Source organism: Amia ocellicauda, chromosome 9 (assembly GCF_036373705.1).
Source record: "Amia ocellicauda isolate fAmiCal2 chromosome 9, fAmiCal2.hap1, whole genome shotgun sequence".
Classification (NCBI taxonomy): Eukaryota; Metazoa; Chordata; class Actinopteri; order Amiiformes; family Amiidae; genus Amia; species Amia ocellicauda.
This window is the reverse complement of record NC_089858.1, coordinates 40,600,125-40,615,406: the sequence shown is the minus strand read 5'-3', so window position 1 is coordinate 40,615,406 and position 15,282 is coordinate 40,600,125. Positions and strand designations below refer to the sequence as shown.

Below are 15,282 nucleotides of genomic sequence, written 5' to 3'. Positions count from 1 at the left end.
TGAGTGACATCTGACAGCTGAAATAATGTGTAATGGGGGATTTTAGGATGCTTTTGTCCATCCTGACAATAGCTTCCAATACACCCCCCTGTATATTCCTGTTTTAAAATGAATGGAGGGGAAATGCAGCAGCTGGACTCCAGTGAATTTATCATCAGCTTCTACAAACTCAAGCCAATGAAATACTGTTGGTGGTAATACACTATAATTGCAAAGAGTCTTACCTATAATTCTGCAAGGGCTGCAATTCTGAAATGACTATGATAACATAAGCACAGCAGGAAGCTTAAGATTTGAACATCAGGTACTAGGAAGAGGACTACAATAGCCATTTGTTATATATATATATATATATATATATATATATATATATATATATATATATATATATATATATATATATAAATCCTATCCTTCTAACAGTGTTTGCTCCCTACACAGCTTCCTTTGATTTCTGAATGATGCTAAATATACACTCTAAACAGTATAAATAAGTGGTAAAAGTCAACATGGAGAGAATTATCCTAGATTATTTGTAGGTGCTTTTCTGATGTAGGAGTGTATTGCTATGATGATTAATAATCTGAAGATTGTGAAGATGCAGGCTATACCTATTGTGACCTATTGTCATGCTTAGGAAAGGAGCAAATACAGAGACAAAAAAAGATAGAACATTTATTTTGTGTTGCATTGTTTTATTCTTTGCAAAAATGGTCTTTCATAGTAGTCAGTTGTAGTCGATAAGGAAACTTTCCTTTTTATTATGATTATGTTAAAGGACAAGAATATATAATTCGGTTTATCCTCTTGCATTTCTGTAGTTCATTTTTAAAGAGCAAACATGTGGAAACAAATATGAACATATGCATACACATATACACTCACCTAAAGGATTATTAGGAACACCTGTTCAATTTCTCATTAATTCAATTATCTAACCAACCAATCACATGGCAGTTGCTTCAATGCATTTAGGGGTGTGGTCCTGGTCAAGACAATCTCCTGAACTCCAAACTGAATGTCTGAATGGGAAAGAAAGGTGATTTAAGCAATTTTGAGCGTGGCATGGTTGTTGGTGCCAGACGGGCCGGTCTGAGTATTTCACAATCTGCTCAGTTACTGGGATTTTCACGCACAACCATTTCTAGGGTTTACAAAGAATGGTGTGAAAAGGGAAAAACATCCAGTATGCGGCAGTCCTGTGGGCGAAAATGCCTTGTTAATGCTAGAGGTCAGAGGAGAATGGGCCGACTGATTCAAGCTGATAGAAGAGCAACTTTGACTGAAATAACCACTCGTTACAACCGAGGTATGCAGCAAAGCATTTGTGAAGCCACAACACGTACAACCTTGAGGCGGATGGGCTACAACAGCAGAAGACCCCACCGGGTACCACTCATCTCCACTACAAATAGGAAAAAGAGGCTACAATTTGCACAAGCTCACCAAAATTGGACAGTTGAAGACTGGAAAAATGTTGCCTGGTCTGATGAGTCTCGATTTCTGTTGAGACATTCAGATGGTAGAGTCAGAATTTGGCGTAAACAGAATGAGAACATGGATCCATCATGCCTTGTTACCACTGTGCAGGCTGGTGGTGGTGGTGTAATGGTGTGGGGGATGTTTTCTTGGCACACTTTAGGCCCCTTAGTGCCAATTGGGCATCGTTTAAATGCCACGGCCTACCTGAGCATTGTTTCTGACCATGTCCATCCCTTTATGACCACCATGTACCCATCCTCTGATGGCTACTTCCAGCAGGATAATGCACCATGTCACAAAGGTCGAATCATTTCAAATTGGTTTCTTGAACATGACAATGAGTTCACTGTACTAAACTGGCCCCCACAGTCACCAGATCTCAACCCAATAGAGCATCTTTGGGATGTGGTGGAACGGGAGCTTCGTGCCCTGGATGTGCATCCCACAAATCTCCATCAACTGCAAGATGCTATCCTATCAATATGGGCCAACATTTCTAAAGAATACTTTCAGCACCTTGTTGAATCAATGCCACGTAGAATTAAGGCAGTTCTGAAGGCGAAAGGGGGTCAAACACAGTATTAGTATGGTGTTCCTAATAATCCTTTAGGTGAGTGTAGTGTCTATAGGATGTATTGACTTCCCTTGGACTTTTTCACATTTTGTTGTGTTACAACCTGACATTTCTATGCATTGAAATGGGATTTGATTTACACAACCTACTCCACACTTTGAAGAGGTAGGATATTTTTTCTTGTGAAACAACACTTAATGAACAATTTTAAAATAATTAAATGTCTTGGTTAGAGAAATATTCACCCCCCTGAGTCAATACTTGGTAGAACCACATGTGGCAGCAATTACAGCTATGAGTCTTTTGGGGTATGTCTCTAGCAGGTTTGAACATCCTACCAATTCCACTTGGCATGGAAGTGTCTGGAGGTGGAGCCTCAGGAGACAGAGCCGTGGAAGGTGGAGCTGCAAGAACCTCAGGAGGCGGAGCCTTAGAAGCTTCAGCCACAGGAGCCGGTATCACTGGAGGTGGTGCAGTCTCAGGAGGCGGAACCATAGAAGCATCTGTAGGTGTATCCTCAGGAGGCAGAGCCGCGGAAGGCGGCACCGAGGGAACCACAGGAGGCGGAGAAGTAATAGCCTCGGGAGGAAAAAGCATCATGTGATGTGATGTGAAAGCATCAGGATGCAGAGCTGTGGAAGCATCAGGAGGCATGGAAGCCGTAGAAGATGGAGTCTTGAGAGCTGTAGTAGTTTCGGGAGGTGAAGCATCAGGAGGTAGTGCCGAGGAAGCAGCAGGAGGCATGGAAGCCGTAGACACAGGCGCCAGGACCGTCGAGGGTGGAGCTGGCGACTGCTCAGGCTGGGCGGCGGCGGCGACCGCTGGGCACTCGGGCTGGGCGGCGGCCGGGTTCGGGACCGGTTTCGGGACCTCTGGCTCGGCGGCGGCGGCCGGGTTCGGGACCGGGATCGGGACCTCTGGCTCGGCGGCGGAAACGGCCAAGGTCGGGACCTCTGATTCGGCAGCAGACGTGGCCGGGACTGGAGCAGGTACCTTTTTCTTTTTTCTTTTCCCTTTCTTTGGGACCTCTGGTTTGGCATTGGGAGCGGCCGGGAGCGGGACCTCTGATTCGGCGACGGACGCAACCCAGGTCGGGTCATTCAACAAAAGAATAGAAGTAATAAATGTAACCAGGGACCAGTCACGTCTACCATAAGGGATCTGGTAGGATATAGACTTGTTGAGTCCAAAACGAAAAATGTCCTTTAGAGCGACCTCATCAAATTGCGTCTGGTTGGCTAAAACGCAGAATTCCTTAACATATTCTACTAAGGGACGGTCTCCCTGGCGTAACTCAAAGAGGAGATCTACTGGGTCCATGATTAGGCAAAGTGTTCTGTCACGGTTGCCTCGTGAGAGGACCGTAAAGCTAATAGAGAAAGGACCCAAGTGCAGAGCTACTACACTGAGTGGACAGAAACCAAGGAGAATCCAATAGCGAGGTCGAGGTCACAGGCAAAAGGTCGAAGTCCAGGAGGTCAATAGAAACAGGTGGAGAACAAGGAACCAGGAGAACAAGGAACCAGGAGAACAAGGAACCAGGAGAACAAGGAACCAGGAGAACAAGGAACCAGGAGAACAAGGAACCAGGAGAACAAGGAACCAGGAGAACAAGGAACCAGGAGAAGAACGGCTCAGTGAAGCAGATAGATCTGACAACACTTTGCCCAGAGTGAGGGCAGTGAGGGGTTTATAAAGGAGAGCAGAAACTAAGAAGACAAGAGCAGGACCAATGAGAACAAAGGACAGAAGCAGAAGTGCACAAGGGTGAGGAGGAATGTTAATTGATAGAATGAAAAAAGGAAAGCAGTGAAGGGAGCAGGAAAAGGCAAGAGAACATTGGCAGCCTCTAGTGGAGGAAGAGGGTCAGAGCTAGGGAACTGTGACAACAACTGTATTTAATTTCTAATTTCCAATTAATATGAACCACTTTTATTGCACACAGATAGACTCCCAAGCACACACCCCCCTCCAGCAACATTTTATTCTCACATTTGGAAGTGTGGAGTAGGTTCAAAGGTAAATCAAAGGAAAATAAAAATAAATGCATCAAAATGTAAGGTTGTAATGCAAGAAAACGTGAAACAGTCTAAGGGAGTGTGAGAACTTCCTATAGCCACAGTTCACACATACCCATTTTTAAATTACATTTTAGATTTTTGGAAGATAACAGCAACCAGATTGAAAATTGAGAATAGATTTGTCATTGCAGTGGCTGACAAGTTTTATGAGGAATATTTACTAAAGAATTTTAAACACTAAATAAATATAAATATAGAAATGAGGACTGGATTCTTTCAACTTTCAACTCAGTGAAAGTGAAATCTCCTGTGGCATTTTAGGAGCAAGGAATTCATGGGATTGCACCACCCAGTCAGAGTCATCTCACATGTCCAAGACCTGATGTTGCTGGCACCACACTGTGTTTAAGGGAGAACTTTGGGGAACAACAGTCCCTTTCATTTCAATTGGTGAGAACTCCTGTTGTCTCTAGGCTGTTTTGGATGCTGGCAAACTGGGGTGAGCAGAAGGACACCACAAGCCCTGCAGCTTTATCTCACCACCTTCAAATTCGTCAAATCCTGCACAGAGAACTATCAGGGGGGCCAGGGGGAACTATTCCTGCAGCAAATGGCATGTACCTGCATAAAAAAATGACTAATTACTGAGAGGTGGATGAGAACTTAATAATAATCAACTGATTTCTGCGTTTACTTGAGTGAATTGGACTTGTAATGGCCATATATTCTCCTGTGCCAATTCTTAGATGAGGTAAGATCTAAAAGCTTAACTGTGCTTGATTGCAATTTACTGTATATGCATGGACATTGCTCTCAAGCTAGACATTTTGACTTTATAAAGAGGTTTACAGATACTGAAGTAATCAATAGATAGCCAGTGTGCATTGTACAGTACAGCATATATGCCAAACAAAGAGTTCCCAGTTTAGGTGGCTTTATATTATAACATATGAAAACCTGCCATGGTCCCAATGTTTGTATTAATATGGCAACCATCTTAATGCAGTTCAATCAATTGGAATCGTGAAGACTGAATCTGAATTGATATTTAAATCAACTCAAAGATTTACTGAATGACATGGTTTCAAACGACAGGTGTAAATACTTCCAACTCCAACTCCAATTCCAAAATCTCAGCCTGCATAGAAATTCATATGTGCATCTGCCTAGCTGTGGTTAAAACAAGCGACTGTGTTCCCCCTCACCGGAAAGCATGGTCCCAAAATCCTCCAAAAGTGTGCCTGCCACTGTGCAAGATGTGAAGCGACACATAATAGAATCTTTGTCAGCTGCTCTCCTTCCAGAACAAATGCATCTCTCATTCTTTCATCTTAAGGTGTAAAAGATACAGGGAGGGGAGGGGAACGACCAGAGAAGGACCAAAGTGAATAAGAGCTTCACCAACCTCTCTCTTTTCTCCGTCACAATCTCCCGCAGGGCAAATCATGGATTATCAAAGACCCTGAAGCAAAGAGGGTGCTGGGCTGAGGAAGGTGCTAGCGTTCAAATAAAGTTGCATTAAAGGATTGTTTGCCTTTAATATATCTCTCCCTGAAGAATGCCTACAGGTCAAAATGTGTTACACGTATTAATAACCATACCGGGGTCCACACATATTAAACATGCCATATTCAAAGGAAGAAAAACAAAAAATAAATCTTAAAGAAGTGCAGTTAATTAAAAAAGGAAAGAAGGAATTTCCATTTGAGGTAAGGATGTGACTGCAGATATTATAAAAAGACAGATGGGGAGGGGATAGGGTTGAGGGTGAGGGGGGGCGGGGGGTATTCAATTCAGCTAAAGACTATCTCTGCCTGATATAATCCTTTCAGAAAGCTATAGGCCTGGAAGACACTGAATTTTAATATCGTGGATGTGTTCATTTTATTTTAAAGACATTTATTCTGTGCATAGAATAGCCAGAAGCTATACCACCTTGAAGCTTCAGCATATCAGGTCTCACAAGTTAAAAAAGCCTGGGCCAGCTCAGTTCTAGGATTGTGGAAATTCAAATCAACCTTTTCAGAGCCTCCTTAACTACTTCAACACCATGATGTATGCACATATGTCAAATGAAAACACTCACACATTACCATGCCATATCTGTGTATGTCAAGTTTCTTATTCTATTTTAATAGCAGCTTCCCAGTGCAGCGTTTCAGGTTTAATTTCCAAAGGCAGTGCTTGTACTCTACAGTTTGTATTGAAAGCCAGAGAGGGCGACCATGCAACGTTTTTATACAATCATATGTTATTTAGAGCTTCCACTGTCCACTGCACATCTAGAAGTCTTATGTCTATTGTGGAAATCCATTCACCTTTTACAAGTATTTAAATAGACTTTTATATTATTATTGCTAGCTTTATTTGTTAATTGTAGTTGTTTAGTTGTAGTTTATGTCGTTTTTAGAAAAAGCTATACAGCACTGTGACAAGATACGTTCAGAAAACACTGCTGCATACAAGGCAATGAAGGAATGTCTGTGGCAGCCAGATCCATCAAAATGCTGCTCAGAGCCCTGTAGCGCATCTGTAGCACAGTCTTCCAAGCTTGTTGTGTTGAACACAGGGTTGCCAACCGTCTTAATTTCACCTTGTCTGTAAATTTGTAAAAAGATTTGACTGTCCGTAAAAATGTTCCATTACTACTACATCCTTCATCACTAAACTTCTGACTGCCATCAAACAGACACCGACTGTATCCAGTGGATACGTTTGGACAAAGATCTGTAAAAATGCATACTGCATGTGGTGCAAAATGTAATTTTCTATTGCTTCTGGCGGTGTTATGTGCGGAGCCATGCTAGCAGCATGAACCATCATGCAATCTCTAAAGCTAGGACAGAGCAGTCAGGAATATCTAATTTCCTCGTACAAAAGCCAGTCATGTCAGTAAAACCACAAATTTATGGTTGGTAACCCAGATTGAACATTTCAATAAATGGCACAGAGCAAGCCGGTGATGGCACAGGTTTTGATAGTGACTGAGTTTTAGTTGATAATTACTCTCCATTGTTTAATATAATAGTGTTTGAGTGTCTTCTTTTAGTTTGTGTTTCAGCGTTTTGTTTATTATGTTTATTTGTATTTTAGTTTATTGTTTTTATTAATGCAAAAGGTCATTATTTATTATAAAGTATAACATTGTAAACTAAAAAGCTATGTATATTGCATTTGTATTGTTTTCTTTGTTCATAAAAATACAATATATAACAATATATAAACTTTACAAACAGGGTAAATGTATCACAGTACACTGAATATGTATGCATTATTTCTATTATTATTGTTCAAGTAATACGCTACACATTTGGGTTTTGTTTCATCATAAACCTTATTTATACCTTTGCCATCTGATTTTTTTTTTTTTACAAGGATATTGCATTTATAAATATTAGATTATGATCTTTGACAATAAATTTGAAATCTGACATTCGAACACCTAAAAAAACAAGATAATTGAAACTGGACAGGCTAAAATGTGAGGAATTGTACATTACATCCTGTTAGCAAGATGTTAGCTCGCGGATCTGCTTTGTTATCAAGTGCAAGCTACGTTTCTATCAGGCTGTGTCAAACCACTTACCCAGACATAAAATTCTCTCATTATATCGCTCACATACCATTTACACTTTCTGGATATAATACATGATTTCTTGATTATATATGTATGTATTCCACTGATGATGATTCCTTTATCTTCAGCTTTTTGTAAAACAAGAAATTGCCTGCCTCCAAAACAAATCTGTATTATTTGTGTCTTTGTGACCAGGTCGAGACTGGCAGATTTTCACATGAATTGTCAGACGTCTTCACATTCAACTTCAATTACCAGCTGTCCCAATGACAATTACAAAGCGTGTCTAGCATCCTATGCAGGACTTATCGGTAAGTACCTAGCATAATTGTGAGTAATTGTTTGCCTCACCACTCTAACCAGCTATCCACAAATTTCATTCCTGCTACATATTAAACAGTCCTGCCTGAGAACCATTAGAAATGCATACATTATACAGCATTTCCTCAGTGCTTTAGATTAGATTTCAAATAAATAATTATACGTCTATATATATTATTTTTTTCTGCCCATGTAGTGCATACATGATCATGCTGCTTTAACTGATAATTTTATATATCTGCTTTTCCCATTTCAGCCCCACCTTCATATACTGTTCTTTCAGCTAGAACTGTTTTAAATATAGAGGAATTAACTTGTTGACCTTTTTAATTGTTGTGTTTTGTGGCCCAATGGTTAAGATAAAAGAATCCAAATAATCCACAAAAAGGACAGTTCTTACTTATCTGTGCCCTTCATCCACAACCACTTTTCCTTGATCAACAATGTTTCATGCCGGTCAACAAAGACCTCCTCTTAATATAGTTTGGACGTATAGTCTGGAGATCGATGATTCAAATCTGGACAATGTCATTAACTGACCAATATTAACCAATGAATGAAGACCATACCAAATCATGACTGGGACTATCTACGACCAAAGTTGGAGAGCACTGCATTAGATCAAAACACAACTTGAAGTCACACACTCATTGTAGATGCTGTTCTCTGACTATTTGTCGGTTTTTCTTTTGTGACTCCTAAGGATCTGACTTGACACCGAACTACGTGGATGCCAGCTACACAAACATCACCATCTCCCCCTGGTGCACGTGTCGAGGGAGTGGCAATGACGAGGAAGAGTGTGAAAACTTCCTGAGGGACTTCAGAGAGAACACCTGCCTCAGTAAGTGGTAGGACACAGGGTTAAAGACAGGTGCCCGGACAAGGAGGGACAGATGTGTTTATCGTGGGGGAAGGCTTAATATAAAACTTATATAATATAAAATGTGTCTTTTATACAACTGGGTTTTTACTGGAGCATTCTAGGTAAAGTACCTTGGTCAAGGGTACAACAACAGTGTCCCCCACCTGGGACTGAACCCACAGCCTTCCACTCAGGAGTCTAGAGGCCTAACCACTACTTCACACTGCCACGCATTATTTATAAGATGCTTTAGGACAATTACAATACATTACTTCTGCTTTTATAGCTGCATATGTAAGACAAATTATGACAGGCCCCACAGAAAGCTATATTATTATTATTTATGATCTGCTGTCTACAAATGCTATGACCAATTTATGACCTGAGAAGCAATAAGATGGAAAGCTGAATCGAAACATAATTTAAAATGAAATAAAATAGCCTATTCATATATTTGTATTCATATATGTGTGTTATATTTTCTGTGATTAAAAAACAATGTTAGCTTTGCTGATTGCTTGCCTTTCATGAAGGACAACTGTATAGTTATGACATTATTAAAGATTTGTATTCACCTCATGCTATGCTGAAAAGGAAAACGAGACTTTTATACTTTTATACTTGTATACACAGCTTTATGAGTGAAAAAAACAACAACGACATGCATACCCAAATACTCAAATATACAGTATGTGGATTATCCTGCAAAATAAACCTGCAGAATTGTAGGGACTGCAATTATTACAGATTACTGTAAAAATTCTGCAAGACAGAGAAGATGCTACATGAGCCTGCTTTTCATCAGAAATATCCATACTTGACATTTTCTTGTTTTTATTTTTCAAAATTTAAACAGGCATACTAAAGGATCCTATAAGACATTTTGCTTGATATGTTAAGGAATTTGTAAAGATTCGGGCCCCAAAATCCTACAGCATTTCACTGTATCCTGTGCGATTTATGGAAAGGAAAAACAAAATATACATAGCAAAAACAACAATACATCAGTCAACCATTTGAAATCATTTGTGCATTTGTCTGAAAAGACACATTTGTATAGTTCATACTTCATATCTCACACAGTCATTTCCCTTTGGACGTTATCTGTTCCTTCTTATTTGTATTTCTTTAAAGTATATTGCACTTTTTTGGGGCGGGGGGTGGGTAATTACATCAAGTCCTGCAGAACACAACACTCCACTCTGGGGGAAATGTACCCATGGATAACTGCCAGGTATTGCTCTTTTGTCAATAAGTGACTGAACAAGCCAAAAAACTTTCATTGCAGAAATGCTGATGGCTCCTTTTTCCTTGTTTTACATTTTTAATAGGTTGCAACTCTTTAGGTGGGCTTACACAGAGCATGAACATATAGCTGCAAGCTCTGTTGTTTTATGTGGTGTCCCACTGAGTAGAAGAGAGAAAAGTGGGGAGAGGAAGAGTAAGGTGTTTTTTACTAATTTAATTAGAAATAAAATGATAGCATCAGATTCATCATATATCTGATTAGCTCCCATTCTAGTTTCTACCAGTCACCAGATCCTTAGCAGTCTTTTCTGACTAAATGCATACTTCCAAACTCACACAAAAATATAGTAAGCCCACGGTGAAAGTAATTGAAATGCTGCTCAATTTATTCTACTGAATTGACCATGTATATGTACCCAGTCAATTAAATAATGCATTCAAACAAGACACATGTTTTACAGCAAAAAAATAGTGTGCTATATTGTGGGGTAATAATTATACATAGGAAAAAACAAAAAAACAAATTCTGTGGAATGTATCTTATTAAGTTAGGAGTTATGTTTCCAATCACAAACTGAGGTTTCAGGTTGTCTGGTTTCAGGCTTCACTGATACCATCAAGACTGATACCAGATTTTATGAGATGTACACTGGAGACTGTAAATAATCAATCACGGGATCTTCTGCAATCTAAATGAAACTGTGTTAGCAAAGATTTCAATATCCCTCTTGTACACAGATGGAAGCAATGATTGCAATATGAGTTACTGCTTTCTCCAGGTAGTTAGACATAAACCCTGGAAGAAACCTGATCATATAACACAGTGTGTGTGTGAATAAGCAGTCAACTCTCTGTCTCTGCCTTTTGTATCTGTTCAAGTCAGACTATTGACATACTTAAAAATACATAAATAAATACAAATTAAAAATTAAAATCTTGAAGTGATCTGCAACAGAAGCTTTAGATTCCAATACACCAGCTTTTGAAACACTCCCAAATCTCTGAACACCATAAGGGTGGAAAAAGGGGACCCAGAAATCTAGAAATACCTTTATTGCTTTCTTTGAGTATTTTCTGCATTGCACGATTTGTATTTCCACGCATTATTATTAAGTTATTAGCAGTTCTCATGCCTTGACACAAAGCTTGCTCTAATCCTTCATGATGATGTTGCTTCATGGAGATGTTTCCTTAAGTAAAAGCTAAAACAAAGAGTCTGCTCTCCAAAGAATAAGTCCCCCTCCCCCCAGCTTCTGTGGAATCAGATTGTCTCATCTCAGCCCTATACGTCGTACTTTAATTTAGTTAGACAAAAGTTGGAGCCTTGAATTAGGACGACGATGAATCAATAAGATATTTACCGATAAAATAATCTCAAGAGACCTCAAGACAAAATGAAGAAAATATCCATATATGGGAACAGTAGGAAGAATCAATGAATATTCATTAAATGCTGATTAATATATAAGTTGAACAGATCATATTGGCGACTGAATAAACAACAATATAAATAATGAGTAAATGTGATGCCCCTTGGTCAGTCACTTCTGTGACCTTGTGGACAACTCGTAGAAACAACAGGAAGGTTTGTTATCAATTGACCTATGATTACCTCATCCCCTGATAATGTCATGGCAAGGAACGTTAATTGTTTTGGGATCTGAGTGTCTCTGTCTGCTACAGACTTCTGGAGTTTCAAAAAGAAAGGACATATATTTGCCAATTTGAATTTATCCAAGTCATTCACTTTAGCTGCTGATCAATATTCGCATTTCTCCCAAGACAAAGCATAAACAAACAAGTACATAGATAAAGGAAACTGTGTCTCTCTCTGTCAACCAGTATTAAACAATTCCATCTCACAGAGGCCACCTGCTTACAGAGTTTTTTTCCGTCCTTTTAGGAAATGCAATTCAAGCCTTTGGGTATGGAACAGATACCAATTTGATTCCCAAAACGCCCTCTGTCCCAGCCACGGTTACAGCCAAAACCAGCCGCGAGCCAGAGGTTCAGTCTGAGCCCTCAGTCAACCCCAACGATATTAAACCTAGTGACGACGCCTGTGTCTTTTCTACTTGTGCCAACCTCCAGGTAAGTTCAGCTCGACGCAAACTCAGCCTGGCAATTGTGGGCCTCTCAACATAGCATTCAAGCAGAGGAAACCAATAATAGTATAAAAAGAGGCCTTATGCATTTACTAATTTGTAAATGGCACTTTTACTTAATTCCAGCTATGTGTTAATTAAACATTCAGGAATTGTAGGCTTTGAAATTTCAGCAGTTGACAGGAAATGTAAAAAACTAACTTTGTTTAAAAGTAATTGTAATTTAACTGTGTGCACTGCATTTTTTTGTACAGTTTATACGTCTTAGGCTTTTTTGTTGTATATGTTTATTCAACAGCATTGCCTAGCTGCCTGTCAGTAAGACGCATATGCATTTTTTTAGCATAATATTGAATGGAAGGGTTGAATAATTTATCATGTTCATGTACATCAAATCTCTGCAGCAGAATATCCGGATCATACATAAATTGCAAGTTTGAGAAGGCGTATCTTGGTTAAAAAGACGTTGAATTTACATATGTATGTGGAAGAATTCTGGGTTAGTAATAGCTTGCCTGTATTCTAGTTTTCGTACCAGGACTCTGGTAAGCATCCGTGACATCAATGGGCTGATTTCCAAAGAGTTCCAAAGATAAAAGGCAATAACGATTGAAAAGCAGTTTAGTGTTGAGAAGGAGCTGATGTAACATTTGTATATGAGTCTGTTTATGACATCACTTATTTCATTACAGTTCATTATAGTGTTCAATTCCCTTGAGCATAATTTATAAATAAGGTGTTTAATGAACAATATTGATGGAACAAAACAAATCACACAATAACATTGGTTTTAGTCTTGCTTTTTAGTCTGAACATAGGAGGCATTTCTTTACACAGAGGGTAATAGGAGTCTGGAACAAGTTTCCCAGCCATGTTGTTGAAGCAGACAAATATATTAATACAGTAAGATATTAATACACATCCAAGTGAGTTAAATGGGAAAAAGAAACATCCCTTTCCACCTTTCTCATATTACATTCACATGAAGGGTGTAAACATCTTCCGCTAAAACTGTCACTTTTGTTCAACACAATGTCCTATAACCTTCCCTTTAAAATGACAAACTACATGTTCACAGGTGAAAATGTCATCACCTAACTCGAAAGCAAGACTTATTTGTTCTAGGTGTGTGACATCCTCAATAGTTTCTTCTCGGGCTAAATGTGAAAGCTGTTTTGTTGAGCTTGCAGAATAATGTCCACAGTTTAGAATATTCATAACCCGACGAAGCTCACATCCAAGACAATAAGCGAGAAGTACTTTTGTGCTTCCAGTTTATATGAGATAGGTATGGTCTTTGTAATGATTGGCTTTAGTGTTTACTAATTTTATTATAAGGTTTTACTTTATTTTTTACAAGAGAAATAGGCACAAATACTGCAAGAAAAATGTCAAATTCTGACATTTCTCAGTGTATGCCAATTTCTTAAAATATTGATTAATTAAACTAAGCCTGAACATTCCAAATTACTGTAATCCCTCTTCTTACATAGAAATAATTAGGAAAATAGGCATTGTCTTCCGAGTGCTATAAATTAATTAAAGTAAAACATAGAGACCAGTTCTAATATTTGTATTATGTGATTGAGGGGAGTAATTCATTTTCAAAATGGAACATCGTTTAGTGACAGTTCAAACAGTCGGTGTCAATGTATCAGACAAGCTTTTAAATAACCTTTTCAGGATATGGGTGGGGGAATCTGAGCTTGTTTTAACACCCAATTGTCTCATCTGCTGCTGATAAACCGACAAGGAATTTTGACTGCTACTCCATAGAAGTCAGTTGAGTGGCATTACACATTTTGCACACCTCAATTGGAATAGTTTTCTCCCAGCTGAATCAGTGTTCAATAAGCTTGCAAAGGAATACTGTACCCTTGATAAATACATATGGTTCAATATTATATTTATTAAACTAAATGAACCACTATCAAATATTATTTCAGATGAAGGGTATATCATTATAGCATTATCATTCATGCCCAGCAATATTTCCCTCTTCTGATATTATCATTTAAACCGAGATTGTTCATCTGTAGGTGCACTATAAATTTGTGCATTACTACCCTCAGTCACAGAAAACGTTATTGAAGCCCTGCAGAGAAGAAGAATATGAAGTCACTGGGGAAATAACAATGTTAAATTTGTGTCTAATACTTTGAAACACAAGTCTTTCTCCAAAGGCAGTTATCAGTCACTTTGTTTCCCTTCTACTCCCACTGAGGATACAGAATAAATACATTACCTCGCCTTACACTGACAAAAAAACAACAGCAGCTAATACATTTGTACCTTGAAGGCCTAACTTGCAGAGCGATGAGTTATCCAAACGATCCTCTTTAACAGGAAGCATCATAGCACACCATACATATTACAACAATACAGGCTAGACCACAATTCTCAAGTGTAGCTATTACACAGACCGCATGAGACATTTTACTTAACCTGCTTTTCCGCTGCTCATTTCTTGTGTAAATTATGTATAGTTTTATATGGCACAAAGTAATATTTGCCTCTCCAATATGTTAGTATAGTCAGTTGGCATTTTTCCATGTGGTCCACTTGTTAATAGATGTTGTATAGTTCTAGGTAAAGGCTTTAAATGAGACAAATGTGTATATATTTTAACCTTGTGTATTGTATACTCCTTTAATGGCATTTACTTTCACAGAACTGCTTAAATAAGTGTTTTTGAGGATTGCTGACAATGTATTATATGTAGTTAACCAGGCAACTATAGAGCATTTCATTTTCCTTACACTATATACTGTATATGGTTTTGGAAACTGGAAACTATGATTGAAATTGGATTATATTTGCAGTAATTGTATTGTAATCTCAGATTGGAGGGGGGTAAAGGCAGATCTTGTTTTGGTAACTTTCTCTGAACAAGAACAGTGGAAACCAATAAAATGTCGATTTTGACATGCAGTCCCAGCACGCTTTTTATCAATGCAGAAGCGAAATCTTCATTTGAAAAACTTAAAGTGAGAAAAGTACTGAAAATGGTAGGATCTCAACAGTTTCTCAGGATTAATTTAGATGTAAATGAAACCTTCAGAAAACAACATGGGAAACAACAGTCTGTG

The 15,282-nt window shown here is 38.6% G+C and overlaps 1 protein-coding gene across 1 annotated transcript in view; it reads left to right on the top strand.

Annotated features, from left to right (window-relative positions):
- The window catches only part of gfra2b (GDNF family receptor alpha 2b), a 109,024-nt gene that overhangs the window by 82,509 nt on the left and 11,233 nt on the right, over positions 1 to 15,282 (top strand). Inside the window, exons 5-7 of the mRNA XM_066714482.1 lie at positions 7,850 to 7,965; positions 8,679 to 8,819; positions 11,992 to 12,179. Coding sequence (XP_066570579.1) covers positions 7,850 to 7,965; positions 8,679 to 8,819; positions 11,992 to 12,179 — 445 coding nt within the window. The remainder of the gene's footprint in view (positions 1 to 7,849; positions 7,966 to 8,678; positions 8,820 to 11,991; positions 12,180 to 15,282) is intronic.